Here is a 14,723-nt window from a genome sequence, read left to right on the forward strand (position 1 = left end):
AATTGTGGATGATCTGTTTGAGCACCCAATGCATCAATAAGTTAAGACTTTTTTCCCCTTGGACTTACTAAAGTGTGATGTGGTTGATAATAACCTAGCTGAGACTTATAATGATTGGATCTTAGAAGTTAGGTGCAGGCCCATCATCACAATGTTGGGTGATATTAGAAAATAGGTTATGAACAGAATTTGGAAGAAAAGAAACTTTGCTAGCAGTTGGATTTTGGATATCCGTCCTAGGGCATTAAAGAAGCTTGAAAAGAACAAGAAATTGAGTTATCTATGGTACAATGACTTCAACAGAGATGAAGAATTTGAAATAACATTCATTCATAATACTGCAATAAGGCACACAGTTCATATAGAGAACAAGACATGTACATGCAGAGAATGGCAGTTGACTGAAATTTCATGTCAATATGTAGTGTGTGTATAACCAAGATAAGGATCTAGAAGACTTTGTGGCTCACTGGTATCACAAAGACACCTACCTGAAGGCTTATTCTTATTCATTGTAGCCTCTAAGGGGTAAAGAGGTTTGGCCAAAGCTAGGAGCTACACCAATAGCTCCATCTCAAGTCAGAAAGATGTCTGGAAGGCCAAAGAGGGCAAGGAGGAAAGATAAAGATTAAGTGAAGATAGTTGCTAAATTAGAAAGACAAGAAAGATTAATGCATTATAAGATATGCAAGAGCAATTCACATAATGTGAGATATTGTCCTAATAGAGAAAAAGCAACTCAGGTACTCATAAATCTATTTGGCTAATTTTTTGAAGTTATTTGGTGTCTTACAACTATGTTTGGTAGTTTTAATAGGTTTCTGCCCCAATGAAAAGAGTAAAGAAAGGGACAAGAAAAAGTTCAAATGGTGGGCAGTCTTCTTAAATTGGTGCAAAAAATGCATTTGTTTCAGAGTATTATAGCCAGACAAAGTCTACAGGCAAAAACAAAGGTGATAGATATGCAACAAAGAACTCACATGTGGGATGTAGAAGTAAAGAAGAAGGTGCATGTCCTTCTACCGTGGCTATGAGGAATCCATGCAATAATTCACAAGTTAGTTTTAATGAGGTAGTTAATGAAGGAAGATTTGGAGTGGAATATATATTAAAGAAGAAATCACCTCAAAAGAAAGCTTCAGTGTCCTTATTTCATTCAGCAAAGCTAGACACCTTTCACTCCTCCACTTATCATGCCATTTAAAGTAGTTGCAAATTGGTGGCTATAAAATTAAACCAAAAAATGTTTAATCTTGCCTAAGGAACGTACAAGAAGAGGTTTCAAAGTCCATTATTACCTCAAAGGAGCACCTCCAGAATTTTCGATTTGGGTTATTTTCATCCCTTGAAATAAATAGTATTGCACTAGCTCCACAATGGCAATGAAATATGACTTGCCTATTGGAGATGGAAAGGGGTATACAATTATTTTTGACATGAAAAGGTCGTGATTTCTGATAATTGTTTAATTTACATTATCTAGTTGCTATATCAGTACCATTTTGCATTTATGAATTGTATTTTATTTTCATAGTTGGGAAAGTGCAATAAGAGAAGAATTGTCAAATGTGCATCATCGAATGTGTGTTAGACACATATATGTTGCTTGGGCCAAGAAATAGGGGGGAGATGAAAGGAAAAAAGCCTTATGGGCCCGTGCAAAGTCCATGAAACAAACTGAAGTGTAATATTACTGAGTTAGAAAATCTTGGTGTAAGAATTGTGGATGATCTGTTTGAGCACCCAATGCATCAATAAGTTAAGACTTTTTTCCCCTTGGACTTACTAAAGTGTGATGTGGTTGATAATAACCTAGGCCGAGACTTATAATGATTGGATCTTAGAAGTTAGGTGCAGCCCATCATCACAAATGTTGGGTGATATTAGAAAATAGGTTATGAGCGAATTTGGAAGAAAAGAAACTTTGCTAGCAGTTGGATTTTGGATATCCGTCCTAGGGCATTAAAGAAGCTTGAAAAGAACAAGAAATTGAGTTATCTATGGTACAATGACTTCAACAGAGATGAAGAATTTGAAATAACATTCATTCATAATACTGCAATAAGGCACACAGTTCATATAGAGAACAAGACATGTACATGCAGAGAATGGCAGTTGACTGAAATTTCATGTCAATATGTAGTGTGTGTATAACCAAGATAAGGATCTAGAAGACTTTGTGGCTCACTGGTATCACAAAGACACCTACCTGAAGGCTTATTCTTATTCATTGTAGCCTCTAAGGGGTAAAGAGGTTTGGCCAAAGCTAGGAGCTACACCAATAGCTCCATCTCAAGTCAGAAAGATGTCTGGAAGGCCAAAGAGGGCAAGGAGGAAAGATAAAGATTAAGTGAAGATAGTTGCTAAATTAGAAAGACAAGAAAGATTAATGCATTATAAGATATGCAAGAGCAATTCACATAATGTGAGATATTGTCCTAATAGAGAAAAAGCAACTCAGGTACTCATAAATCTATTTGGCTAATTTTTTGAAGTTATTTGGTGTCTTACAACTATGTTTGGTAGTTTTAATAGGTTTCTGCCCCAATGAAAAGAGTAAAGAAAGGGACAAGAAAAAGTTCAAATGGTGGGCAGTCTTCTTAAATTGGTGCAAAAATGCATTTGTTTGAGTATTATAGCCGGACAAAGTCTAGGCAAAACAAAGGTGATAGATATGCAACAAAGAACTCACATGTGGGATGTAGAAGTAAAGAAGAAGGTGCATGTCCTTCTACCGTGGCTATGAGGAATCCATGCAATAATTCACAAGTTAGTTTTAATGAGGTAGTTAATGAAGGAAGATTTGGAGTGGAATATATATTAAAGAAGAAATCACCTCAAAAGAAAGCTTCAGTGTCCTTATTTCATTCAGCAAAGCTAGACACCTTTCACTCCTCCACTTATCATGCCATTTAAAGTAGTTGCAAATTGGTGGCTATAAAATTAAACCAAAAAATGTTTAATCTTGCCTAAGGAACGTACAAGAAGAGGTTTCAAAGTCCATTATTACCTCAAAGGAGCACCTCCAGAATTTTCGATTTGGGTTATTTTCATCCCTTGAAATAAATAGTATTGCACTAGCTCCACAATGGCAATGAAATATGACTTGCCTATTGGAGATGGAAAGGGGTATACAATTATTTTTGACATGAAAAAGGTCAGCATTTCTGATAATTGTTTAATTTACATTATCTAGTTGCTATATCAGTACCATTTTGCATTTATGAATTGTATTTTATTTTCATAGTTGGGAAAGTGCAATAAGAGAAGAATTGTCAAATGTGCATCATCGAATGTGTGTTAGACACATATATGTTGCTTGGGCCAAGAAATAGGGGGGAGATGAAAGGAAAAAAGCCTTATGGGCCTGTGCAAAGTCCACAAACAAACTGAAGTGTAATATTACTGAGTTAGAAAATCTTGGTGTAAGAATTGTGGATGATCTGTTTGAGCACCCAATGCATCAATAAGTTAAGACTTTTTTCCCCTTGGACTTACTAAAGTGTGATGTGGTTGATAATAACCTAGCTGAGACTTATAATGATTGGATCTTAGAAGTTAGGTGCAGGCCCATCATCACAATGTTGGGTGATATTAGAAAATAGGTTATGAACAGAATTTGGAAGAAAAGAAACTTTGCTAGCAGTTGGATTTTGGATATCCGTCCTAGGGCATTAAAGAAGCTTGAAAAGAACAAGAAATTGAGTTATCTATGGTACAATGACTTCAACAGAGATGAAGAATTTGAAATAACATTCATTCATAATACCGCAATAAGGCACACAGTTCATATAGAGAACAAGACATGTACATGCAGAGAATGGCAGTTGACTGAAATTTCATGTCAATATGTAGTGTGTGTATAACCAAGATAAGGATCTAGAAGACTTTGTGGCTCACCGGTATCACAAAGACACCTACCTGAAGGCTTATTCTTATTCATTGTAGCCTCTAAGGGGTAAAGAGGTTTGGCCAAAGCTAGGAGCTACACCAATAGCTCCATCTCAAGTCAGAAAGATGTCTGGAAGGCCAAAGAGGGCAAGGAGGAAAGATAAAGATTAAGTGAAGATAGTTGCTAAATTAGAAAGACAAGAAAGATTAATGCATTATAAGATATGCAAGAGCAATTCACATAATGTGAGATATTGTCCTAATAGAGAAAAAGCAACTCAGGTACTCATAAATCTATTTGGCTAATTTTTGAAGTTATTTGGTGTCTTACAACTATGTTTGGTAGTTTTAATAGGTTTCTGCCCCAATGAAAAGAGTAAAGAAAGGGACAAGAAAAAGTTCAAATGGTGGGCAGTCTTCTTAAATTGGTGCAAAAAATGCATTTGTTTCAGAGTATTATAGCCAGACAAAGTCTACAGGCAAAAACAAAGGTGATAGATATGCAACAAAGAACTCACATGTGGGATGTAGAAGTAAAGAAGAAGGTGCATGTCCTTCTACCGTGGCTATGAGGAATCCATGCAATAATTCACAAGTTAGTTTTAATGAGGTAGTTAATGAAGGAAGATTTGGAGTGGAATATATATTAAAGAAGAAATCACCTCAAAAGAAAGCTTCAGTGTCCTTATTTCATTCAGCAAAGCTAGACACCTTTCACTCCTCCACTTATCATGCCATTTAAAGTAGTTGCAAATTGGTGGCTATAAAATTAAACCAAAAAATGTTTAATCTTGCCTAAGGAACGTACAAGAAGAGGTTTCAAAGTCCATTATTACCTCAAAGGAGCACCTCCAGAATTTTCGATTTGGGTTATTTTCATCCCTTGAAATAAATAGTATTGCACTAGCTCCACAATGGCAATGAACAATGTGGGAATTTTCAACCCCTCCCAAAAGACCATCATCGAAGACAATATTGCTTCCACCAGACTCACCTCCATCGCTACCTTCCATTTTTCTAGGGTTTTAATGTGGTAGAGGAAATAACAAAGATGCCACATTTGAAGAAACCCTAATTTTAATATGTAGCTTAAAAGTAACTTTCCACCTTGCATCCCACCTGGCATATACACATATGTTTATTTTCCAAGTTGTCATTTTTATTAATTCTTTGTCATATTCTTAACATTGTTAAGTGCGTCTAGAACACGCTTAAGAGGATTGTCAAAAAGTTCTTAAACAGAGCATAACTAATAGTTTAAAGACTCAATAAAATAAATTATTTATACAAGGACCTATTGAAATAAAAGTTAATAGTTCAAGGGCCAAATTATAGGTTTTGCCTTATTTTTTTAAATTCACATACATACATACACAGTTGTTTATTGTTGAGATGGTTTGGTAAATTTCACAACTTTGACTTTGAGTAGCTCAGAGGTAGCTTGTTATCTTCACTTTGTTAGGTCATGGGTGCAGGTGACTCTTGATTTATGTCTAGTAGTTAACTATTGAGTTTACAATTAGTGGTTGGAAGTTTATTTTCTAATAAATAATTATCTAAAATTTTTAATTTTATTTTTTTAATAATTTCAACATTTGATTAAAATTTATGTATAGAAAATATAAAATATGATAGATCATATTCAATACGAATATCTGCCACAATTTTTAGTTTAAAACGAGTTATTTTCTCCTTATATCTTATGGAAGAAGTAGTATATTCCTCTTAAAATTTTTACTAATAACATTTCTTTTGTTTAGTGAACGAAAATTACTTTTCAAAGTCTTAAAGTATAGTTTCAAATTTTTCATAATTAAAATGTCAATTATTTAACTTATCTAAAATGAGTCTTCTTCTTTTAATAATTAAAAAATTAAGTCCAGCGTCATGCTGAAGGACTCCTTAAATTATTATATATAAGATAAAATTAAACTCATTGTTTCTCTCGGGCTTGCTAAAGTTAGAAGTTGGGGGGATGAAGAGAATTTTGGGGAATTCAGAATATGGGTGGTGAGGTAGCGTTATCATATATGGGCAAAGGCAAGTTATGGGCAATAGGCGGGTCATTGTCGGTAGGTAATACTATAGCTAGTGATTTGCTTGGCTGTTGGCTCCATAGAAAAAGATGGGGAAGTGCTCTTCTTTCACTTCACTGATTTGGCTCCAACCCAATGTGAGAAATACGAAGGTGATGATCTCAACCCAAATTAGTCTCATAATATATGATTCTATTGACTCCTATACATTCTGTATTATCAAAAATTCCTTTTTTTTTTTTCTTTTTTTTTTGTGGTATATGTCGCATCCATTGAAGATTTGATGACTCAAAATATCAATAACTAACATTATTTTTGGAGTCATGCGAATGTCACCGCACTAATGTTTTAAATTTTAAATTTTTAATGTCGATAGTTAACGATAATTACAATTTCAATAATTTTGAATTAAAATAGAATAAGTAAATTAATAACTTTGATTGATTAAAATATATAATTGTTAAATCAACGGTTGATATTAAAATCTCACTAGATGAGTTTTATTCAATTATTAAGTATAAATCCGCTAATAATTAATCCCAATAAATAAAGTGTTTAAATAATATTTATAAGAAGATAAAAATAAATAAAGCTATATTTTAAGTGATCATAATTATATAATTTCTTTTTATATTTTAAACATTACATTATATTAAAAATAATTAGTTACCCAAAGAATAATAAAAGCATGAGTACACAGCAATGGGCAAAGTCGCCATAGGATTGAGTGTCTGTGGCCATGTCACCATTTCCTGAACAAGTCTTTAATAAGACAATCCCATACAATTGAACCGGTAGAGTAAAATGTTAGGCCTCCATTTCTGTGGCATTTCCCTTCACCTGGCTAGGAAATTAATTTGCTCAATTGCTGCAATTGAGTACTAATATATGTCCTTTATTTAATTTATTTAATTTTTCTCATTTTTCTGGAGGAGGAAAGGAGTGGGTAGATATCCTTTGAACCCATAATGCATGGCATGGCATAATTACCATTTAATTTCTATATAGTTCCAAATATGAATAATTAATTTGAAGAAACAAATTTTTAAAGAGCAAAACAGGGAACATGAACCTTCAACTTTCAATTGGCGGCATGCATGGAATGGGGAATGGGCCGGACGGTTCTCTGGATAATTTAATTTTATTTCCCCCCAATAGATACAATTCTATAATTAAATAGGTGGAATCTCAATGTATAGACTGTATTCTAACAGCATATAATAATTCTCCTCCCATAACATTGATCACTGCTTCACGGTAAGCTAAATGCCGTGTTTGTTTCGGATATAAAGTGTCACAGAATTCAAATTTTATCATATTCTTATTTAATAATAATTAGGATTATTTGGGACAAGGAAAAAGTTGTTGCTTTAGTTGATTTGACTTGATTGTGCTTGAAACCGAAGGGGAGGCCATACTGTCAATTTAGTTCCTCAATTTGAAGTTAATAGGCAATTACCTCAGGTTTTAATTTTATAATCAATTTATTCAATAGTTTGCCAAATTGGCCGATTAAGTCCAATCAAAAAATTTAGTCTATAACAAAGAATTTTAAATTGATCTTTGAATTTCATACAAAATATCAAACTCTAATTAAATAAATTTTTTAGTTTAGCAAATTTTTTTAATTTTACATAATTTAATCTTAATTTATATAAGTTTGATAATAGGATTAAATTACCTTAAAATTAAATAATTCATATGATTTTCAATTTAGTATGAGTTTAAGGACCAATTGAACTTTTTATATTGCTTAAGTCACTTTATTGGGCTATAGTAGCCACTTTCGAAAAACTGCGGAGCAAATTGGCGGGAAAGCTAAAATCTGAGCTAATTGCTTATTGACTTTAAATTTAAGGCATATTAGCACTTTAGTCCTTTTCAGTAAGTTGTTTTTGATAGTAATAGTAAATTTGATTTTATCTTTCATGTTCTATTTTATTAATTTTAATAGTAAGGATTAATTAATTAGCAAACCCTTTGGAAGTCTATAGGCAGAATAGTTAACCTCTATTATCAACACTATTTTAATTTTGGATTTAATTGAAACAAAAGAAATACTGGGTGTCCAATTAACTTTTCTCAAATAATTCAAAGGCTATTTCTTTTTGTTCTTTTGTCGAATCTTGTTGGTATGGGCCAAAAGTCCAGCTAAATTCCTGTGTTCAAGGGCCCAAGCAGTCTTAAGCCCAAATTCAGAGAGAGAGAGAGAGAGACCGGATAGAAGTGATTTCACCAATTTGTACTGCTCACATAGTAATCACATTAATCTTTTGTAAACAAAAGATCAATACATATCTTAACTAATGTAGTTAGAGGTTTAAACGGATAGCAAATACATATTTCAACATGTTTTGAATTTAAATCATTCTTCTTCTCTCATTTATGAATAAAAAAGAACAAATAACTAAATTAATATATTTTCCTGGGCGAGTCTTTTGGGTACTTTAGATTTAACTTTTGCCTTAAGAACCACCTAATATGGTGTGTCTAACCACATCCATTCATTATCAACCATTAAACAAAAAAGAAAAAGAAGAAGAAGAGATTGAGCTCGTGAGCACAATAGCACGAGAAGTGAATGAGAAAGATGGCATGCTTTTGTTTATAACCTCTAGTTTTTAGCCAATTACTTTTTAATCCGTGAGTGAAAGATGAAAATATCAATCAGTTGGAAGTGTGTCTGGTTTGTGCATATATAAACTTGTAAGTGGATGAAAGTGAGTGATAAGAACATTATTGGAGGGAGAGGGTGATGGGCTATAATCCAACCTCTGTGCTTTATACATTTTGGTTTGTTGTTCATAATATTCTATGTCTAACGTTTGTTGCTCTATTGAATTAGAGCCTCGTACTCTGAAACAAGGCCAACTCATCCATGCTAGGGTAACCATATTTGTATTCCATTCTTCTCTTCCATGAATTGATATACTGAAATAATCAACTAATGTTTTATATAGTAATAGTTTTGATTGTTTGCTGTCGTCGATATCAGTTGTTTTCTCCAGTTTAATGGAATTATTTGATATAAAACCGGATTTTCTAGTATGAATTAGTTTTCATTTTGTGCAGGAGATAGCCGCAGATGTAGTGCAAAAGATGAAAGCGGAAGAAGCATACACTGTATTCATTAAGGTGCATGTGTTTCTCAACTAAATCATTATTAGTTACGGATAAAGGTTTACACATTAATATTAGTACTTTCTTAAACTTTGCACCTGCCTAATTTGCTTTGCAGGGTTTAAGACCGGAGAAGCAAATGGATCAGATAGAGGAAAATAAACATCAAGAAGATCACCACCAGGAGCCTGTGGATTATTGTCATAAGGATAAGGGTGAAGATTTTGAGAGTCCTTGTCAATGTTCAGTCATCACAAGCAACATAGAATCCCCAGATCAAATTAATATTAAGGAGCCACTTTCAGCTCCATTTTGATTTGTTTTGGATACATTATTAAATAAATTATGTCTAGGATGACGCACAGGGACTTTAAATGACTGTGTGTCTATTGGGAATAATCATGCTGTAATTAAGCTTGTTATTTGTAATATTTTGCAATATATTTGTTAGTTTTACAATTGAGATTATCGTCATGTTAGTGGACCTTTTAATGTACGAGTAATTCATTCATGATTTTGATATACAGTTATTGCTGCCCAATAACTTTTGCAACAGATTTTTGTCGCCTATGATTCTGCAATGGCCTGTCTCTTGAGTGAAATATTGCAAAGGGTTATTGTTGGACAATAATCTGCTGTGGCTCTTTATAATGTTATAATGTTTGGTGACGGACTTCTGTCGCTATTGTCATCCGTCGCATAATCATCATAAGTTTTGTCCGCCGCCTTATATACGTACTAATTTTTAATTTGACTTATTATAAGAATAATTTAATTTAAAAAGCTTTCAGTGGGACCATTTTGTCTGCGCTGTCCAAATAACGGAGCTGGCCCGACATCAATACGGGCTAAAAGGGGCCGAGGGAAAGAGCAATTATTAAGTGAGGCTATTTTCGTCATTTGAACTCGCCCATTAAAATTTGAATTACATTAGAGATCGAGGGTTTAGGGTTTGAAAAATCTCCATTTTAGACAAAAGAGAGAACTTCCTTCCCAGCTTTTTGAGAGGGAAACCATTTCTTTCTAAATTTTTTAAAACCCTCAATTGAACAGGTATGCTCTTTGCTCGCTCTCGATTCTTACGATTCGTTACTTGCTTTCGTAGAAATTGAGAAGCAAATATGCATTTTTTTTTTTGCTTTTTTTTTTTGGGTGTTTTAAGCTACTTAATGGACACAGCTTTAAGTTAATGTTAGGTTTTTGCTAATAGAATTGAGAATCCATGACTATTCTGATTAATTAGCTATGTAGATACTTCCAGTTGAGCTACAAATCACGTTTCTTGTTCTATTTCTTATTTATTTCAAATACTAATTTAATTATTTGAATTTACTTGCTGGGTCAAGGTCAAAATTTCATTTGAAGGCAATTATCAGGATGAGCACTTTAGTAAATAGAACTCCTAAATCATCTGGGAGTAGGTCATTGTTTTACCAAGATTTAGCATCACCAGTATCCGCTCGTAAAGGGAAATTTGCAACTCCTGGCCAAGCAGCAGCGGTATCTGCTCTATGGCGTGAGAATTTTGGGGGTTCGGATCTTCCACCCCCTCCTATGTATACATTAGAGGACCGTTCAGATTTTTCTCCTGAGTCTGGCATTCCTGATTATCCTGTGTCGCCAGAGGTTAAGTCGGATCCAAGAAGTCCTAGACAAATTTCCGGGAGGGAGTTTATGATCCCATCAAAAAGTAAATCAGATGCAAGCACTTCGTTTGCATTGATGAATGGGCATCAGAATCAACAGGGTTCTGCAAGTTCTACTTGGTGGTCACCAGCTAAGGCTAGTAGTAGTGAGCAGGAAGATAAAGGAAAAGGTTCTCCTGTTGAAGGTGTGGTTCAGCCTGGTGCTCTGATCATACTTCCACCACTAAGGGAAGTTGCAAGGCCAGAGATGCAGAGGAATAATTTGCCTACTGGGAAATTTGATGAGGAAGAATGGGTTACTGTTTATGGGTATGGCTTTGGTGCACTCTTATATCATAGTTATTGCTCAATTTATTTGTTTCTCAGGATTTGTTATCTTGTCAATTATATCTTCATTCACTTCATTCACTCTTGGTTGTCATGATGGAATTGAAAATAATTCATGGTTATCTAGTACTTTTATCTTGCTTTACTCTCCCAAATTTGATAGATATTCTTCTTACGAGTATTAAAAAGTTCTATTTGGTGCTATACTTTTTAATGTACTCTTGAGCATTGGAGGATACACATGTTAAGGGAACCTACATAAGAAATTTATAATGCAGGGGTGATGGATTCAGTTTTTCATTGTTGTATAGTTTGTTTGAGAGGGCAACTTAGAATAGCACTTGTATAAAATCATCAGTACGCTTTGAAATCTGAATCATGGACCCCCTATCCCTGTTCTCTGGATGTGGCACCCATGCATGTCAGCATCAGAGGAGATCTGGGTCTGATAAAGCTGTCTGTATATATTATGGTAGAGATAAATGAAATAAAATGGTGCATTTTTGCTGGAAATAAATATATTCATACTGCCAGTCTTTTAGTCTGTTTCTAGAAATATCAAGCTTGAGCATTTTATGTAGATAAATCTGTGCTGCCGCAACTGACATGTATGTCATTTACATTTGAAAGTTCCTAGGCATACACCCAAGTTTTGAGTTTCTTTATATCTCTTTCCTGGAAGAATGTGAACTCATTTGTAGTATCCCTTTATCCTGAAAATATAATTTGGAAAAGATTATTTTAGTATTTGGGCACCTTCTTCAAATATTGATATTCTTAATACTATCTCTGCAACACCCTTATGTTTTTGTTGGCTTTTGAACCTCTGCTCTATTGTCAATTCAAGTATTTAATACAGGGAACCTGTCTCAATTTCAACCCAGATTAATTTCTGAAACTAATTACTGCTCTTTCTTTTGGTGAATATGATTGGTGGGGTTCTTAAAGTCTTAAATGCTGGCATAATATTTTGCCTTGCTTTACTTATTTTGCAAGATGAATATTCTCCTGCTTTCTTTTTTTGGTTTTCTTCTTTATGTCGACACTGTAGATCTATATATTACTGATCCTGAATATTCCTTATAGGTTCTCTCCTGGTGATACCAATCTAGTTCTGCGGGAGTTTGAAAAATGTGGTGTGATCTTGAAACATGTTCCTGGTCCAAGGGATGCTAACTGGATGCACATTCTTTATCAGGTTCTAATTCTACTTGTGCGCTATATAATGTAATTTAAGGTTGGGGCTCCATAATTTCTGTTGATTGAAGTAAAATCATTTCTCTGTCTTGTCCTTGTCCTTGTTGCAACTCTTCACATGGACTACGGCACTGACATCATATAATCAGAATAGCTCAAGTGCGTGCTACTTTTACTTGTCAGAAACTTGTAACACAGGGCTAAGGGTTTATAATTTAATTAAATTATATGAAACAATTGGGAACTGAGAAACCAGGAGGCTGAACATAAGGACAATGTTATGTCTAGTGATCAATTTTCTGTTAAATTTGTGGGAATTAGGCTCTTCGCTTATGCAACTTCATCATTTTCTGTCAACCATGAAAGTCCCTATGCATGTCATTTATTTTATTCTGAATGGTTTTGATAGATTTTTGCAGTTAGCCAAGTATGCCTGATTTTCCATAAAGATGATGGCTATGGAAATGAATTTTTATGCCATTACATAAAACTATTTGTGCTTAAAGGTTCATGTAATTCAAAAGTATGCAGAATGATAATTAATTATCCAAGCGTTTTCTGATTATATTTTCCATTCTTTTTTTAACTTATTGTGATACGAAAAATGCAATTGAGACAATAAGAAAGATTTATTATTGCAGCTGCCTTCTCCTCTTTTTCCTACTTTTTTCTATCTCTTTAAAAAATTTGCAAGTGTTTATAATCAATTGAACAGTCTCAAGTGTCTGTTTATTTTAATCATTGTTAACATGTGTTTTTGAAGCTTGTAGATTTTGATTTTGCTGTATAGGGAAGCGGGATGAAATCTGCTGTTAGTTTTAGCTAAAATATTAAGGTTAACATTTTTAATCTGCTGATGAGACATGATGTTAAAAGTTAACAAATTGTTGTGAACTGGCCTGTCTTTGTTGATGCAGAGTCGGTCGGATGCTCAGAAGGCTCTCAGCAAGAATGGAATGCAAATAAATGGGGTACTAATAGTAGGTGTAAAGCCAGTGGATCCAATGCAACGCCAGGCTCTGAATGAAAGACTTAACAATCAGGGATTCATGACCTTACCCCCTCCATCATCTTCTAGAAGCTCAGAGTTGAAAACATTAGGAGCTTCTTCTCGCCCGTACCATATTCAAAATGGCAGTAGCAGTGCCCGACAGTCAGGAGGTTCCATTGCTTCTCCAGCCAAGTCTGTAGTATCCAAAATCTTTGATGTGATGTTTGGCATTTAGGGCTTTTGCTTACCCATACAGCTTCTTATGATCTTGTTACGGCAAGATAAATGAGTTCTTTCAGCACTTCAAGACTGACAGTGAGAGTCTTTTGTTAATCTCCTGAGCTTGATTCAATATCTTTCCAATGTAGGAGGTGCTGCATTCCTTGTCATGAAATTGTAAGACTGGTGATAAAGTTGTTTAAAGGTCGAGAAATGGAAGTATAACATCATAATCTGTAAGAAAATGGATGTGCAACTAAGCAAGAGGAAACTATTGGCATAGGTTAAGTTTAAAAGTTAACAACAGATTTACGAAGGCCAGAATTAAATGTAGAAATAACAGGATCATGACTGCTTTCTTTCATTTTCCCGCTTTCTTTCATTTTCCCAACACTGTGGCATTGGAGAACAAATTAGGATTATATAATACGCATATAGAGAACCCATAAGCACCTGTCTTGATTTCATGCTGCAGTTACCAGAGTGCTTTAATGCCGTACGCATGGGTAATAATGGGAGCCAACCTCAGGATTCTACCATCAAGCTTTGTTTCATTTAATAGTTTTTGGCCTTGGCATATTACTATCTTGTATTCTGAGAAATGCCCAACAGCTGGAAAAACAATTGAGATTATCCTTTTCCCTTGTAAGAATTACATCACCAAAGCCCCATCCATAAGTACCGCAAATTCAGGACTTGGCGATGGAGAATGACTTCCGATTGAGGTGAGAAATTTCGTCCGCAATAGACTTAAAATGCTACTTGTCTGGTTTCCAATGTCTGCCAGTATCTTGGTAAATGACTTCTTTTTTTATTGCCTTCGGGTAAGCTATTTTGTTGCTTACCGAAACTCAAACTCAAACTCTACTGTCATAAGTTCTTATCTCCAAATGATATTTTGGGCAGGGCTGACTGCAGGCACTAATCCTAATTTCTGTCTCTTTCTCAAAGCCATATGATCTTCTGATTACGGTTGGAGTAATTGTAATCACACATCTAATTGCTAGCCATCAGTCAGCAACAACATTTCTTGGTCTGAAGATCAATTCGGTATGTCCTTTCAAATTAGCTAAACATAATTTCAATCCTTTTTTTAAAAAAAATTTTTTTTACACTTCCAAATTAGTTTACCTCTGTCTAAAAATTAGGAGGCTTCACAGGATTGGCAAGCAAGACTTCTTCCAAGTGCAATAGTGATTGAGATTCACTATGGAGATTTGATCCAATTTTTTGGGAAGTGTTGATCTCTCCAAAATCAAGAATTTTTGTCTGTGAATCCTTTTTATGTTTAACAGC

General features: G+C 34.3%; 2 protein-coding genes across 2 annotated transcripts; both read left to right on the forward strand.

The window, feature by feature from the left end:
• Nucleotides 1-8,624: 8,624 nt before the first annotated feature.
• Nucleotides 8,625-9,515, forward strand: LOC8273799. Its single transcript, XM_015717345.3, has 3 exons — nt 8,625-8,813; nt 9,000-9,062; nt 9,166-9,515. Exons 1-3 carry the CDS (start codon nt 8,742-8,744, stop codon nt 9,361-9,363), a joined length of 333 nt encoding a protein of 110 aa, XP_015572831.1. The 5' UTR covers nt 8,625-8,741; the 3' UTR covers nt 9,364-9,515.
• A 427-nt stretch (nt 9,516-9,942) lies between these two features.
• Nucleotides 9,943-13,672, forward strand: LOC8273800 (nuclear pore complex protein NUP35). Its single transcript, XM_002515939.4, has 4 exons — nt 9,943-10,100; nt 10,394-11,002; nt 12,107-12,218; nt 13,135-13,672. The coding sequence occupies exons 2-4, from the start codon at nt 10,425-10,427 to the stop codon at nt 13,441-13,443; spliced, it is 999 nt and encodes a 332-aa protein (XP_002515985.1). The 5' UTR covers nt 9,943-10,100; nt 10,394-10,424; the 3' UTR covers nt 13,444-13,672.
• Nucleotides 13,673-14,723: the final 1,051 nt, after the last annotated feature.

Source organism: Ricinus communis, chromosome 8 (genome assembly GCF_019578655.1).
Source record: "Ricinus communis isolate WT05 ecotype wild-type chromosome 8, ASM1957865v1, whole genome shotgun sequence".
Taxonomy (NCBI): Eukaryota; Viridiplantae; Streptophyta; class Magnoliopsida; order Malpighiales; family Euphorbiaceae; genus Ricinus; species Ricinus communis.